The sequence below is a fragment of the Cebus imitator genome, unplaced genomic scaffold, assembly GCF_001604975.1.
Source record: "Cebus imitator isolate Cc_AM_T3 unplaced genomic scaffold, Cebus_imitator-1.0 Scaffold101, whole genome shotgun sequence".
NCBI classification, from domain to species: domain Eukaryota; kingdom Metazoa; phylum Chordata; class Mammalia; order Primates; family Cebidae; genus Cebus; species Cebus imitator.
In genome coordinates, this window is record NW_016107416.1 from 4,731,545 (window position 1) to 4,748,836 (window position 17,292).

General features: G+C 37.5%; 1 protein-coding gene across 1 annotated transcript in view; it reads left to right on the top strand.

Moving 5' to 3' along the window:
* Window positions 1-17,292, top strand: part of PARD3B (par-3 family cell polarity regulator beta) — a 1,123,121-nt gene that overhangs the window by 591,798 nt on the left and 514,031 nt on the right. The window contains exons 8-10 of the mRNA XM_017536909.2: window positions 614-972; window positions 3,311-3,450; window positions 4,568-4,696. Coding sequence (XP_017392398.1) covers window positions 614-972; window positions 3,311-3,450; window positions 4,568-4,696 — 628 coding nt within the window. The remainder of the gene's footprint in view (window positions 1-613; window positions 973-3,310; window positions 3,451-4,567; window positions 4,697-17,292) is intronic.

Consider the following 17,292-nt stretch of genomic DNA (forward strand, 5'->3'; position numbering starts at 1 on the left):
TGCTGCAACCTCCACCTCCCGGGTTCAAGCAATTCTCTGCCTCAGCCTCCTCAGTAGCTGGGATTACAGGCACCTGCCACCACAACTGGCTAATTTTTGTATTTTTTAATAGAGACGGGGGTTTCACCATCTTGGCCAGGCTGGTCTTGAACTCCTGACCTTGTGATCCACCAATCTCAGACTCCCAAAGTGCTGGGATTACAGGCATGAGCCACCGCAACTGGCCTATTTTGCTTTTTATATTCACTTCAGTAATTACTTCTGGTTAGATTTTCATGGTTAGAAACATGTGAAAGCTATGGGTCATTAAACAACTTATTTCATCTTTCTCAGCCTCAACTTCCATGTCTGTGAAATGAAACCTAATTATACCTACCTACCATGCTTGTTAAATTAGAGAAGGATGCATGGTAATAATGCATGTATAACCCAGTGCAGGGGCACCTAGTGGGCAAGTAGTAACTATTACAGCAAAGTCATTCTGGTAGGAATATTGATCATGTCTCCTAAGATTGGCCACAGTGCTGCTCCTGGTTGCCACCCTGCTGGGGTACTTGAGAAGATGCTACACCTCAACACAGGGTCAGCATACATTTATCAACTCTCTTTCCAGGGCTCAGGATGTCTTCCGCCAGGCAATGAGATCCCCAAGTGTGTTCCTCCACGTGCTTCCTCCGCAAAACCGTGAACAGTATGAAAAATCAGTTATTGGACCTCTTAACATTTTTGGTAACAGTGATGGCATTTTGAAAACAAAAATGCCACCTCCTGTCCATGGAAAATCGGGAATAAGGACAGCAAATCTCACAAGAACTGATGCTCCTGAAACAGATACATCAGCTTCCCTGCAACAAAGCAAGAGTCCTCGAGTACCAAGGCTGGGAGGAAAACCATCCTCTCCCTCACTCTCCCCTCTCATGGGATTTGGCAGCAAGAAAAATGCAAAGAAAATTAAGATTGACCTAAAGAAAGGTAATTATTAAATTATGCCTAATAGCATTCTATTATTGTAACATGTAAAATTGGTTAAGAGAAATGCATTAAGGCTAATTTAGTTAATTCACCCTTCATTTAATTGTATCAAAGAATAGATTTAAGTGTATACTTAGGTAACTTAAATTTCTTGAAATTGTAGTACTTTTTTATTCTTTTCTTCAGAGTGTATAGATTATTTTAAACAAGAAAATAATAAAGACATGTTGGGGAATGGAAAAAAATCATTGCAAACCTGATATCAACAGAGCAATATTGTATTACAACTTAATACTAAACAGGCACTGAAATTCGGTTGTCCTTGTTCTGAGCATGATTAGTGATTCTTGAAGCATGCGTTAGACCATGTCCAAAAAGCATGTTGTTTTTCTAAGACAGTTTTATAACAACAAAAAGTTTGCTCCTCAGAAAGCAAATATGTAATATTTACTAATTTCTGATTTGACATCACAAACATTTATTTAAAACATACCTAATTTCAAAAGCATGTATAATCTTTTCTTCATCTTTTTCAACTTTTTTATCCATTTCAAGCACAGATCAGTGAGAAGAGATCATGTGTGTACATGCATATTTATGCAGTATTATACTCACACACATAAGCATTCACATGCTTCTGTGCTTTTGTTCATTTTGTAACCTCTGCTTGGTATTCCTTCCCCGACTGCAACCTTTTGAAATTCTGTGTTTTTCAAGACAATTCAAAAGAAACCAAGATCTTATAGATTCTTGTCTGAATTAATAGAGAATATATGGTCACAAGGTAGTTTTAGAAGAACTATTAAGGTCTTTCAAAAACAAATGATCTATCTTTAATTAGGGCATGGAAATGATTCTGGAAAGATTCTCTGATCAAAATTTCACCTATAAGAATTCTATTCTGGGAATAAAATACATTGACTAGTAGGCATAAAAATACTTCAGTGTGCTTATCAGTTAGGTTTTTTTTAAATTTTAATGCCTCAGTTGCATTTTTGTACAAATGATCCAGCTATGTGTAAGACATAGGTTTGGGTGCTTTGGGTATAGAAAAATGAATCAGACCAAGAATCGCCTTAAAAATTCATTAAAAAGCCTTGAGTGCAAAAATGAAAGATATGACATCACATCTGTACTTTGGGAAGATTAACCTGACAGCAAAAAGATACACTGAAACAACAAAAGAGAAGTCATGGGTGCATTGCATCTGTCTAAAGGTGGAAACATAATAGGCATGCCTTCATAAATGACTCGTTGTAGGAAGGAAAAAAAGAGAGGAATTACAGTGACTGCTGAGGTTTTCCAGCCAGGGAAAGTTGCATAATGGAGATGTCATTGCTAGAAATTAGAATTTTAAGTAGATGAGGATATTTGCAAAGGTCAGGATCTGGATTGGAGAGGGAGGTACAGAGTGAAGTTTGAAATGTACATGGTGACATCTAGGAAGCTGACATCAGAAAGGGAAATTGGAGCCATGGAGATTTAGGTCTCTTTCACTGTGAGATATAGTTGGATCCAGGAACTGGCCAAGGCAGGGAGTCAGGGGACAAATTGCTCCAGGACAGATTTTGGGGGAACATCTGTGGCTACATGGGAGGACAATGGGTAAGATTTAGCAACAGTGACGGATGTGATCAAAGGTAGGAAAATAAAGACGTGAAAACCAAAGAGAGAATTAATTTCAAGAAAATGGTGGGAATCATCAAAGCTAGACCAACAGAGATGATCATGGGTAGGTCACTGGTGATGGAAGGTTGAAGAAGCAGTAAGATGGAAGTAAGGATCCTTCAGGTTAGAGAAATCTGAGCATACTTTTAGACAGAGTGAAAAATACATGGCAAGGGAGAAACTGAAGATGTGAGAGAACAGGGCAGGAGCAGCAAGACGCTTGCTGACCAGACAGTGGGATGCAGCAGTACGAGGAATTGAGACACAGTAGAGGGCTCCGCCACAGGTTGTCCAGCTCATTTAAGAGGCTGACAAAACTTATGTCAGATGGCCTTTTGCTTCTCTGAAATTATGTAGTCACATTATGGCTTACTGAGAAATCAGTCTCCTGGGCACATGGATAACATGTGCATTTCTTCCAGAACCTGAATAAGCCAAAGTGTTATGCATCTATGTTGGGTCCTAAATTCACTTTATTACCATCATGGCCTGTCTGAAACTATAATCTGTATTTGAAAACTGAATAACTGAAGCATGTTGAAAATGTCCTAGAATGTAAATATTTTACTGATTCTATATTAGTCTAAATTAGGTAGATCTTACTGTAAGATTAAATAAAATATTACTCATGCTTAAGATGACTATGCATTTTCCTGTTCTTATATGCAAGGCCCTGAAGGACTTGGTTTCACTGTGGTTACCAGAGACTCTTCCATACATGGTCCTGGTCCCATTTTTGTAAAAAACATTTTACCAAAGGGAGCAGCAATAAAAGATGGCCGCCTACAATCAGGGGACAGAATTTTGGAGGTAAGAATTGGAATTAATAGATGTAAGAAAATATTTCTTGGCATTTAAATAATGTTATTTAATGGCATTGAAATATATGTACATATGTTAATATTTTATTTTGAACCTAATATATATTAAAAATTACTACTTATAAACAAGAACTTTAAGTATAGAACTGGTTAATGGGTAACCTAACCTCATAAATCCCCAATAAGGCCAGTGATATGGGGTCAAGTGATAATGAAAACCATTTCTGATATTCCCTCTTACTTCTACCTCTTAGGGTTGCTGTGAAATTTGAATTGAATCTAAGAATTTAACATATATTCAGTTAGGGCCAAAAGTTAAAAAGCCTTTGTAATAGTCTCTTCAGATTTGGCCAGGACAAGCCAGAATATCTCAAGTGATTCTATGCCTTCTCTAGATCTCTATCGTATGTACTAGAATAGCAATGAAAACAGCTGTAAGGGATTTTGCAGAGAGATATATTTGGGATACGAAAAGCAAGAGGGTTGTTATTTTTTCACTTATTTTTCTCTGAGGACATTATCTTCTTGATAGTTATATAATGTCAATTTACCTTTGAAGCTATCATCTTTGTTAAAAGCAACACTATAGCTTTTCATGTTGTTCTAGATAGTGGAAGAAGATGAACCAAATGACTAATGTAGCTCCAAATTAGAATTTCCAATTATTTATGATAATCTGGTGACTATAATTTTCTAAATATGCTTAAAAATTTCAGGATTCTATTGCTAGATTTATATTTCCAGAGAAATTTGCCTTGTGATCATGATTCACTGCTTGTTGATTTGGGCAGAAAATGGTGCTAGATGAGCCTTTGAAATCTGCTCCCTACCCAATGCAGGATCATTTTCTGGTACCTGTCAGTCCAGTTTTCCCCACATAAGAATGTGATGCCTTAGGAGAAACTGCCGATACTAACTATTGACTCAGTTAATCCAGCATTATAATGATGATTCACTATTGGGCATTGTTGGTTTTTGCCCATTTATTTAGTTTTTATCTTTCCAGAGCTTCATCAAGTACGGGAGCCTATTTGCTTCTTACTTTCAAAAACTGTTTAGGGCAGAAGTATTGTGATTGTGGCCGTTCATATGATTTTATTCGTTAGGTAAATGGGAGAGACGTCACTGGACGAACCCAGGAAGAGCTCGTGGCCATGCTCAGGAGCACCAAGCAGGGGGAGACAGCATCGCTGGTCATTGCCCGCCAAGAAGGACATTTTTTGCCCCGAGAGTTGGTAATGTTCAGATCTCAGTCTCACTGTATTTTTAATGCTGAGCTTAATGCACTCAGTGAATTCATTGTGGCTGAGAAATGAGTTCTAAGTCACAGGCTTCATTCATAACCCAAGTTGAATCACACCAAGAGGATGTTACCCCATTTGGGGTATCGCACCTTCAGGACATTGATACAGCCAGTTGTGTATGTGTAAACAGTGCTTCTGGGGCACAGATTCAAACACCTTTAGCAATAAGCAACTATTCAACAGTATGCAGCTAATTCAACAAAATATATAGTGAATATGTGCTGTGTGCTAAGCCCTAGGCAAAACACAGTCAGTAAAATAATTTGCAGACCTACCTTAATGAAGTTTACAGTCTAACAGGAAATAAAAAGATAGCCAAGTATTCAAAATGGCGATGAAAATTATGAAGAAAAAATGCAGAGTGCCATGATAACACAGAACAAAGGTATTTAACCTACTCTTGAGGGCTGGGATAGATATCTTGAGAAAGAAGAGTTCAAAAGCCTTATTAAAAATGTATAGCCTTAGACCTAATAACTAGACTTCTAGTAATCTGTCCTAAACTGATGACTGGAGATGTGGAAAAAATTCATGTACATTGATTTTTTTCCCCCAAAGTCATATCTATTGCAGTGATATATTGGGTCCTGTATAACCATAAGGCATTGGTTAGATAAATAACTAATAACTTACCAGTGAAATACAGAAGTACTTAAAATGGTTTCTGTGAAAAATTGATAATAGCATGAAAAAATGTTCATCATCTGATATTATATTTAAAAGTAGGGTATAAAATTATGTGTGCGGTATCATCAAATTACATTTTAAAACTTGTTACCAACTAGAAGCAGATGTATCTGGGATATTGGTTATGAGAGATTTTCATTTTCTTTTTTTTACAATAAATACATATTATTTATTGTATTGAAATCATGCTTTTAAGAAGGCTATAGAAAAAAATTCAAAAGGAGGCCAGGCACGGGCTCATACCTGTAATCCCAGCACTTTGGGAGGCTGAGGCAGGTGGATCACCTGAGGTCAAGAGTTTGAAACCTGACCAATGTGGTAAAACTCCATCTCTACTAAAAATGCAATAAGTATCCAGGCATGATGGCGTGCGCCTATAGTCTCAGCTACTCAGGAGGCTGAGGCAGGAGAATCACTTAAACCTGAGAAGCGGAGGTTGCAATGAGCCAAGATTGCGCGCCACTGCACTCCAGCCTGAGCAACAGAACGAGACTCAGTCTCAGAAAAAAAAAGAAAATTCAAAAGGGATTTTATAGCTAATAACAAATAGAAACAAATGTGATAAAAGGACTTTTATCTACTCCTTGTTATTTCCTTTGAATCTGTAAAAGAATTGAGAAAGGCACATGTGGGTTCCCCGAGTTAGGTTATCAGAACAGTAAGGATTAGGTGATAGAAATGAGGATATTTCACTTGAAGAAGAGAAATTTTAGGAGACATAGTATTATTGTCAGATATGTAAAGAGTTATTATATGGATTGGAAAGTAGACCTAATCTGTTTCTTCAGACAGTTTACACCCATTAATCTACTTACGCATTAATTCAGCCATTTACTAAGCATCTGCTGTGTACAAAGTTGGAGGTTCTAGGGATACAAAAATAATTAAGACTCACTCCCTGCCATCATTGAGCTTGTTCCAAAACAAATGGATGCAAGAGGATAATGTTATGAGAACTTTAATGGACCGGTCCAAGAAGGAAATGGGTTGGTTAGAATATTCAAACAGAGCTTGCTTCGCCAACTGTCCAAGATGCTCTAGAAAAAGTTTCCCCATTGAGGATAAATAAGACTACACAAGCTCTAAGTTGTCTCTGATCCTACTGTTCTGTCACATGTATTTATATTTACATTTCAGCCTACAACCTTGTCAAATCACTTGTCTTATATATTAATTCTCCTTAATAGCTGCCAAAACTTTCCATCACCTCCAGGTTTCCTTGGCTTGGAATTTTCTTTCTCCCTTTCCTTCTCTTTCCCATCATCTTACCCATTATTTTCTTTCCTCATTGTTTACTCTGGGAAGATCTGTAATAGGGAAAATAAGAAAAAAGAGCTGAGTCATGCCAATACAGTCCCCATTTCTATTCCTCTACTTAACTCCACTATACTCAACCGTTTGAAAGGCAGAATCCTACATGCATGTCTCATTTCCTCATACTTTCTAGAGAAATGATGCAGAAACTTGGAGTTTGGATTTTTTTTTTCTAAAATGCAGATGGATCCTTCTTTCAATATTTTATTCATTGAAAGACTTTGGTCTTTCTCTACAAGGATCAAAGTGAAAAGAAACAATAAAAAAAGGGGCAGCGTGTGTATGCAGCAAGAAGCTCTTCCATTTCTCGTCTGATTTTTAGGTTGCTAGAAATAAAAACTCTCCAGAAACCTCAGTGGAACTATGTGCTTATTTCAGAGATAGGAGTGGAAAGAAAGAAGTTTTGACTGTGCATTCTGTTGAATTATGGTCCTGGAAGAAATAAAACCCTGCATAAAAACAGAAATATTTCAGCCAGCCCCTAAGCGTGCAAAAGAACCCAGCAAGAGAACTCTGCTAGGAACTTAAGCCCTTGAGGCCTCAGTTTCTGTCTCGTAGTTCCTCATAACCTCCCATATGTCCTCTGGAATTTCCAACTCCGCAGTTAATACCTTCTTCCTAGAAGTTTTGCCCTTCCCCCAGATAAGGGATGCTGATCTCATCCCAGTTTGAAACTCCAAATTCATTCCTTATCAAAGACAATTACATCTGGAAGTTAGCAAATGGAATAACATTTAAATTGTCTCTGGAATTCAACTCCCAGAATTCAACTTCTATATCCACCACTTACTAGCTGTGTGATGTGGAGAAGTTCAGAACATCACTCAGAGGCTGTTGTCCTCATCTGTGTTGTAAGAATTGTTGTAAGGATTAAATGAGATAATACAGGCAAAGCTCCTAGCATAGTTTCCAGCTAATTGTAAGTTCTCAAAATATGTTAGCTATAATTATTCTTTCTAATACATGACCACTTCTGTAGCAGTGTAAATACAATTCTATACTGTAGATATATTATGGGGTAGATAGATATGTGCAGCCTTGCCTGGGACTGACAACTATTTTTGATCAATGATTGTTTTATTTTTCATTATTTTATAAAGTATTCTGGGATCCAAAATACTGAGTTACAAACAACATTTTTATAACCAATCAAATTGGTAAGGGAGGCAGCTGTATGTATTATTTCACTCTCATTTAATGGAATTTAGTGAAATTTCATTTCTATCCCAGAATGACATAGGCTAAGTCCACCAGGGAGCATACTAAGTTAACTGTGCAACTGGGAGATTATGAGCACAAATAAATTATTTATTCTCATTGTTTCTAGTTCTATTCTAAATTTGGAGGGTGTATGCTTAGTATTCATTCCTTTAGAACCTTCTAGCAAATATCTACGCTCTCAAAAATAGTTGAGAGTCAACCATCCAAATATATGGAATTTTCTTTGTCACCATAGGGCCTTTGGGGCTTATAAGCACCTAAGTCATGTGGAACCAGAATCTTTGTATTGGAGTAATAAGGAACGACACTCTTCTTCCAGCCAAAATGCCTGCCTCACGTGCCAAGAGGCAAGAATCATACAGAAAGTTTAAAGAAAGGTGATGTTTGGCATGTGCTGGGCTATTTCATTGTGAACCACTTCATAGTGTGGCATGCACCGACCTGCTTGAAAAGGCAAAATAAAGAAGTGTGTTATGTGCTGCATCTTTGTGTTTTCCTTTTAAAAATTGAAGCTGATATCACTTTGGTCTCTTCTTCCTTATCATGATTGATGTACACACTTGACTTTCCCCTGAAAATCTGGCAGGATGGAGGAGGAACAGCACTTCCTGCTTTTGTCTTGTTCTATCTCTTTTGAAGAAAACAAACTGTGTTTATTGTTTTCCTGTTCTGAGAAACTGTCCTCTTTTGTTGATCCTTGCTGTTCTGTGAGCTCTGTAACTTCTTAGCAGCACTACACTGCCTAGTTTCTGACAATTAAATCTTCCTTCCTTCCTTGTTATCTTAGTTTCTTGTGGAGCCTTAACACTTAAGCTAAGGGAGCATGTGGTCAGCAGTCATACAGGAAGTCCCAGTATAGAATTGTCTCTTGGATGTGACTCTCTGTCATTCGTAAGGCCATGGTGTCCATTTCCTGGCCATTTCTCCTGACCTGCCACCTAGAAGAACTGTGCTGAACTCTTACATTCTAGTTCATGTCCTTCTTCCTGAGCAATTGATTTATCACAAGCTTAGCAGCACATTTCGCCAACCTTCTTTCCATCTGGGCAGACCGTGTTGAAAATCAAGTAAGAGGAATTTATATAATAATATTATAACTATTTAGCTGTTTCTAGTATCTTTACCAAAAGAATGGTGTTTCAAAGGTAATCTTTCTAGAATCCCATTCTGAAAGATCCTTTGATGTCCTCACCCCCTGACTGGGTGAGAGTTTACTGAAGATGTGTTCACATAAGGAACATTTTTGCTGAAGGTACTTTGAGATTAGTTTTGGTAACAGATTTTAGAATCTGAAGGTTAAACTGCTATGTCTGCATCTACACTTGAAATGAAAACTATGCTAGTTAATCAGTTGGTGTTTTGTTTGGTCAGTTCTGTAAAAGATGTGGCCTATAAGTTCTTTTCTATCTCAGATACCTGAAATTCATTCTTTCCTATGTAAAGTGTCAGATAAAGCCGTATTTCCACTGAAAAAAGCACCTGAGAAACTGACGGTTTTCTATGAATTTCATGGCGTCATTTCTTTAGAAGCCAGAGAGAGAAGGATAAAGTTATTTGCTGTGTATGTGCATATACATGTGTATGTATGTACATGTCTTCTTGCTTTATTGGGTAGAAAGAAAGATTCTGCCCTTTCTTTGTTAACCTCTTTAACATTTCATTTTCTGACCTGCTGCCTTATTTCTAAATCATAGCAACCCCTGGTGGGTAAAATGAGCTAAAAAATTTTTCAAATATATTTATAATTTCTACCTGCCATGTTTGCCTCCTATTTGATGCTGGCCTCTGCAAGTGAGATTAACTGTATTTCATGCAATCAAGTTTCTCTTGTCTGGTGTGATTGAAAAACAAAAGTTAGCCATGTTTGTCGTGCTGCTTTGACCTTCACTTAGGAATATTGCTCTTTCTGAGAAAAAAATGATGCGCATACATGTGGAGCCCTCATTCTCAGTTGCTGAGCTTAATGTGGTCCAACATTGTCATATTTACCTCTCTCTGTGTCTACCTTAGCATGCGAGATGTGGTTCCAACTTCTTCATGGTTTACTCTTTATTAAGTAAAAAATTCATATCTTGAAATGCCAAATTATTTAGCATCATAAATTATAGAATTTTAGTTTGAAATCTTAGATGAACCTCATTTAACTGATATATTATTTCATTCCCTTTGGCTATTTGATTCAAATGATTCCATGCTTAATTAACTAAGATACTTAAGGAAGAATGAATATTATAGCAGTTATTTGTGGATAAGTAGCAGAAATTGAAAGATAATTTCCAATGATTTTTCTGCCTAAACTAATGTGCACAAGACATGTTTTGGAATTTAAATAATTTGTGCAAAATCCAAAGTACATTGCTATATTTTATGTATTCTCCAGGTAACACAGTTCATGTCTTATAAGGAAGTCCTTGTTAAGATAGAGTTTCCATTTCAGCTTTTCCCTACAATAATTTCCATTTTCAGCCAGGCATGGTACCTCATGCCTGTAATCCCAACGCTTTGAAAGGCCGAGGTGGGTAGATCACCTGAGGTCAGAGTTCAAGTCCAGCCCTGGCCAACATGGTGAAACCCTGTGTCTACTAAAAATGCAAAAATTAGCCAGGCGTAATCCCAGCTACTTGGGAGGCTGAGGCAGGAGAATCGCTTGAACTTAGGAGGTGGAGGTTTTGGTGAGTTGAGATCATGCCAGTGCACTCCAGCCCGGGCAACAGAACGAGATTCCATCTCAAATAAATAAATAAATAGACAGACAAACAGATAGATAAAAATTCCATTTTCTTCTACTGCATTTTCATTCAACCAGTATGTGCTGAATCTTGGTCAAGGCTCTGCAACATGAACTTCCAGAGGTAAAGCTAGCATGTTTATCTGAAGATGTGTCCTGTTTTCAAGGAACTTCTAGCCCATAAAGAAAAGAAGAATGATTAGTGGATCAAATAAGCAAATAAATTGTTATAGAGATTCAAAGAATGTCAAGGAACCAAGAAAACCTTCAAGAACATGACAGTATTTGAAAAAGAGACTTGAGGATTGAATAGAATTTCAAAATGCAGAGCCACATGGGGGAATAAAATACTATCTTCAGTTACATAAGAAAGAACAAAATATACCAAGAAGACAGTAAGCAGCCCAGTTTGACAGATTACTGAGCAGAACACTGACATGAGAAGTCGTGCTATTTTGAGTAAGTTTGGAGGAGCAAAGAGATGTTGGGATATCTGTTAAGAGCTTATTGTAATTCACTAGAGGGTACTGGTAAGGAGTTTGGGACCTGGAATCAGTCACACCTTGGTTGAGCCTTGACTCTACCACTCATTGATTAAATGGCCTTGATGAAATTCTCTCCCCAAGCTTCCATTCACCATCCCTAACATGGGAACTGGACTAGACTAGTGTCTACCCAGGATAGTGGTTGTTAGGATTAAATGAGATGCATATAAAAGCTTACAATAGAGCACAGAGAATGGGATTGAAAAAATATTATTTGTTATTACAACCATTGCTCATTTCAATGAGAGATATTAAGTGCACAAGTTAGGTTTTTCCACCTGTTAAGAATGGAGAGAAGAAAATCAAGGTAAAAAAATTTGGTTTTAGCAACTGGTAGATGTGGGAGTGAAGGAGTAAGAAATATCAACAATTCCAAAGTTTTGAGTTTGGCTGTGTTATGATATCATTGCTGGTTTGGAGGAGAAAACAATTATTATTATCCTAGAGTTTTATGACTTTCTTGAATCCTAAGCTGTTTTATGGGTCACTGAGCCTCGGCATTTCTCTTCCCCCTACTCTCTAGCCACTCCAAACTCTTCATCTTTGAAAGAGAGGAAGGACACTTATCTCTTCCCTTTTATCTCAAAGCTCCTTAAGATACCTACCTATAGGTCATTTGCTTGGGCAAAGCTTCCTTGAGCCCCCAGGTCTAGTTTATAGAACCTTAATTAGTTTTCCATCCACATTAAGGGTTCACCTTAGTATGCCCCCAAATCACACTATATTATAATTCTTCCAGTAGACCTTAAGAACTATAAAGAAATTGTCCTTAAGATGCCACATTTGGGAATTTCATGGCTTGGATGTGATTCCTTGCTTTGCAATTTCATTCAGCCTTTCAATGCCTCAATTTCCTCATTTGTTAAATGAGGATAAAAGCAACATCTACCTTATAAGTTTGTGTGAGAATTCACTGTGTGAAGCTGCTGGCACACAACGAGTGTCAAATAATATTAATCCTTGTTATTTCCTATGCCTAGAGCACAATGTATGCTCTGTGGATATTTGTTGACTGAATGAATGAAAGCTACATATTACTAAAGCTAATGATATAAAAGGCTGGGAAAGGTATTGCTAAATGAGCCGTTACTCCTAATCTGTATCTAATCTGCATTCAGTATATTATTATCCTGTACAATTATTTTAAACCAAATTAAAAAATATATATGCAGGGTTTTTCTCAGATTTCTGAGCAATAGCAATTTCTGATGAGAGCTACGTGAGACAGCGAGGGTTAAGATAGTTTTGCATGTAAATGACGGCTTCAGTGATTTAAGTTACCATGATGATATTTGCACAATCTAGTTGTACAGTTTACTTGTAAAGACATATGAAAGCTTTAAGTATCATGTTACAATTTGAAATGTTAGAAATATTTTTATAGTATCGTGTTAAAGTATTTTAAATGCTTCAATTTGGACCGCAACAATTTGTTAGAGCAGTGGTTCTCAGAGTGTGGTCTCAGGCTAGCAGTCTTGGATCACTTAGGGATTTGGTAAGCATGCAGATTCCCAGGCTCCCTCCACTCTACTGAACCAGAAACCCTAGAGGTGGGCTTAGACATCTGTGTCATCAAGAACAGAAAACCAAACACCGCATGTTCTCACTCATAAGTGGGAGTTGAACAATGAGAACACATGGACACAGGGAGGGGAACATCACAAATGGGGCTTGTCGGGGGAGTGAGGGGGAGGAAGGCAGGGCCAGAGGAGGGATAGCATTAGGAAAAATACCTAATGGAGATGATGGGGTGATGAGTGAAGCAAACCACCATGGCACGTCTATACCTATGTAACAAACCTGCACGCTCTGCACATGTACCCCACAACTTAAAGTATAATAAAAGAAAAAGAAAAAAAAATCTGTTGTAACAAGACTTCCAGATAATTCTGGTGCTCACTCAATCTTGAGAACCACTAGAATAGTGGTTTCATTATTAAAAACCTGAAGCCTGTAGGAGAAGTTAGTGGCTGTAACTGACTGGCTCCGATGATCAAATTTTCAACTTTATCTCTCCTAGTCTGTGAATAATTTCGTGTTCTGGGAAAAATATTCTGTGGCATTTTTCAAGCCCAACTGATTTGTGCCTTTTTGGCCCTGTGCCCCTCATTTTGGCAAAGGGCCAGTGCCGAGTGCAATGTACTTACCCAGTTCAATTACCCCTGATTTATTTAGGTAAACTCAATTGTACTTGACTTTCTCAGGTCCAGCTCGATTGTGCTTTAAAATTTCCACACTCAATTTGATTGCGCTCAAAATTTTAATAAGCCACCTTATAACTTGTAGGCTCAGACACATACCACAGGAGGTACTTTTGAGAGGCTTAAAAGACTAGGTTGTTGGTATTTGTTTGCAGCTATACTCATTTCCCGTCTTCCTTTTCTCTCACCATCTCTGTTGGAAGCTGTAGGGGAAGGTATGTTCCGTTGACCCCTTACACGGACAATATTCCAGCAGCCACCCTCCTGCTATGGTTGGACTCAAGTTAGAAATTTCACAGCTTTTAGGAAAGAAATCCTTAAACTGTCACAAAGTAACTATGCTTAGTTTCCATTTATCTCATTTTAAAGATAAAAGTGAGGCACAGAGACATTGCCCCTTAGCAGCATTTACGTTGTCAAAATCAGAAATACGTCTTGGCGTGGTGGCTCATGCCTGTAATCCCAGCATTTTGGGAGGCTGAGGTTGGTGGATTGCTTGAGCCAAGACATTTGAGACCAGGCTGGACAACATGGTGAAACCCCATCTCTCAAAAAAAAAAAAAAAAAATAGAAAAATTAGTCAGGCATGGTGACACACACCTGTAGTCTCAGCTTCTTGGGAGGCTGAAGCCAGAGGATCATCTGAGCCCAGAGAGGTAGAGACATGTGAGCCAAGATCATCAAGATCACGCCACTGCACTCTAGCCTGGACAACAGAGTGAGACCCTGTCTCAAAAAAGAAAGTCAGAAATAGCTTATAAGCAAGACTTCCACGTCACTGAGTGAAGTGTAACACTGTACCTTCTCTCACTTATGCTGTGTGCCCAGAGACTGGGTCCTTAATGTTTGCCGTCTTTTTGAATGTGTTCAATAGCCCACAAGGCCAAGGGATTAATAGTCATTTGCTACTCCCTAAGAAGTACTTATATCTGGAACAATTCTACTGAACTGTTGTCAGCAAAATCTAGTCTTGATAAAGTAGATGATGATAAATGCTGTGGTTCAGCATTATTAAAACAGATGGAGGAAGTGTGGGGCTATTTTGTCAGTTGTATGGCTTCCAGGTGTCAGAATGTAAATCCTTAATGGCTTTTATCACAGGATGGGTTTTGTTGGAGACTGGAAGGTAGTGAAAGAATTGTTCTGTGCTGCACTGTGAAGCTCTCATGACATTTCAGAAAATTGGGACCTAATTACATTGTCTTGCAATGTTGGTAATGAAAAGCTATGAGATTTGGCCTCATTTTCCTGGTGCAGGACGTATGTCTTATTAGTGGCTGCTGTGGCCATGATTAGGCTTCTGGAGGCTGGAGAAAAAGAATTTTCTGAAAAAAAAATATATATTCACATATATATATATATATACACACACACGTATATATATATATATATATATATGCACACACACACACACACACACACACATATATATACATATACATATATATATGTGTATATATATATATTTAAGCAACTCAGAAAAAGTCATATTGTGACCAACCACCTACTGTATCCTTGTTATCATCCAGTTAGCCAAATGTTACCAGTAATTTAGGCCAGCTGATGATTTGGAGGAGGCTGGTTATAAAACTTAGGGGACAACCTCGATTTGCTTAATTGCCTCAATGCCTGTGATCAGTACATTTGTTAAGGTACATTTAGTGTAAAACAAGGAAATGTGTTCATTGTGTAAAGGATATTTAAAGATTAGGGGAAAAAATGCTGCTTTAATTGATGGTGGTTGACTTTTCCAGCTGTTATCCAAGTAAATACCACACATGTGAAATTGCCACTGCAGTCCAACTTATTTTGAGAGTATAGTTAGAGGTCTGAACATGTTTCATCTGCCTGTTCCAGGAAAATGTGTGATCTTTATCATTAAAGAATATCAACTTAAGATCGCCATTTTTTTTCCCCTAAGGACTGGTGAAACAGAGATAGACACTTAAATAACAATCTGTTGCCACTTACTTCTTCTCCTGCCCCATCCCCAAAGATTCTCTGGGCAATGACTTTTAAATATGTTCTCATTATTTTTAATGAGTGTGCAGAACATATGACGCATAATGCAGCAGTGGATAGGTGCCCTTTTACTGAACCTGTCAGACATAATACAAAATTGCAGGGGTTAAGATGCATTTTTCTTTAAGATATTATAATTATTTAAATTAAGATGCTCAAGTAGAAATCACAAACGATTCAGTTCTTGCTGCTACCTAAATGAAGCCCCGCCACAGTCCCAGCTCTCTCTTTAAAAAGAATGTTTTATCCCAAATGTGAAAAAGACAAAAGAACATTTAATATTGTTATGTCTCTTTAAGTTTACCCTTGTTTAAGTCTGCCCTGGATGGCAGGATATTCAATTATAAACGAGTTCGATTATGTTTCCTGGCCACTTATTGAGTTATATGAAGGACTTTTATCACCTAGTCTTTCCGTAATTAATTCTTTGCATTTCTAAGAGCTTTAGCACCCCACCTCCAAAAAAAGCATTGTTTAACAACTTGAAGTGTTGTTTCAATTTTCTTATATTTCCTTTTTCTCCTCCTTTCCTTCCTTCTTTTCTTTCCATTCTTGCTTCTGACTTCCCATCCTACCTTTCTGGAAATAAATAACACTATGTATTTCTCAATTATACAGAACCTATTTACTGCTACTTGACATGAAAATGCCAGCTGGTGGTAGACATAATAGTACATTACATTAAATTATATTAAATACCAGGTGGCAGTGAAGATGGCAGTGACGGCAATGGAATACAGTCAGACATTAGCTCTGAGAACAGCAAGGCTGCCTTTGCTATGCATTTGTCTCATAAATAGTGGAGCCTATGCTTCCTGGCTTATGGAAATGTCTGTCTTAGTGCCCTACAGGTAAGTTCCAGACTTTCCACCTGACTTGAAAGGGCTGGCTTTCTCCCTTCTCTCGTGCCCAGCAGCTATGTGTTTCATCTTTAGACCCTTGACTTCTCACTGGAGGAGAAAAATAAACAGAAACAAATGAACATAACAGCAAACAAACCAAAAACAACACAACAGAAAAACAACCAACCAAAACATCTTGGCCATGATTTACTTTCACTCTATCTCTCCATAATCGAACGCCTCTTCTATGATAATCAAAGAAAGGTTGATGTTCAGAAGAATTGCCATCTTCTGCTTCTATTTCCCTTTTTCCTGGGTCCACACTGGAGATAACAGGAATCAACTGCTGAACAAATATTTACGGAACACTTACTGTTCCCAGTTTAGCTGATCAAATATTTATTGAATATTTATTTTTGTTAGATGCTGTTCCATACATTGGGTATTCTAAAATGTGCTGAAACATGATTCTTTAACTCCAGGAGTGCATAGATAATGCTAAGTGCTAACAGAGAAACAATATAAGAATATAGCATGGTACCTATTAGTAGGGAAAGCAAATGAAAGAAAAATAGTTGCACAAGTTTAAGAAAGAGTCTAAGGGGTGAAGAAGGACCTAAAAGTTTTAAAAAGGAAGAAATTAAAGTTCTTTAAAACTCAAAAAGCTTTAAAAGTCAAAGGACTTTAAAATCATGAAAGATTTCATTTTTGAGGTGGGACTCTTGTTGGGCCCTAGATAGATTCAAAGAAGCAAGGAGAGAAAACATCCAGTAATATGGACAAAGAATGAATAACAAACATCTTTCTGAAAGCGGGAAAGAAAACTGAGGAAAAAGAATGAAACATTTTTGTCAGAGTGACAATACTGTTGGCTACTTATGCTCTCATTTAAAGTCTGTAACAAGACTGTAATTAAAAAAAAAAAAACCATCAAATGTGAATTTAAAATGTAACTAATGCCCTCCTT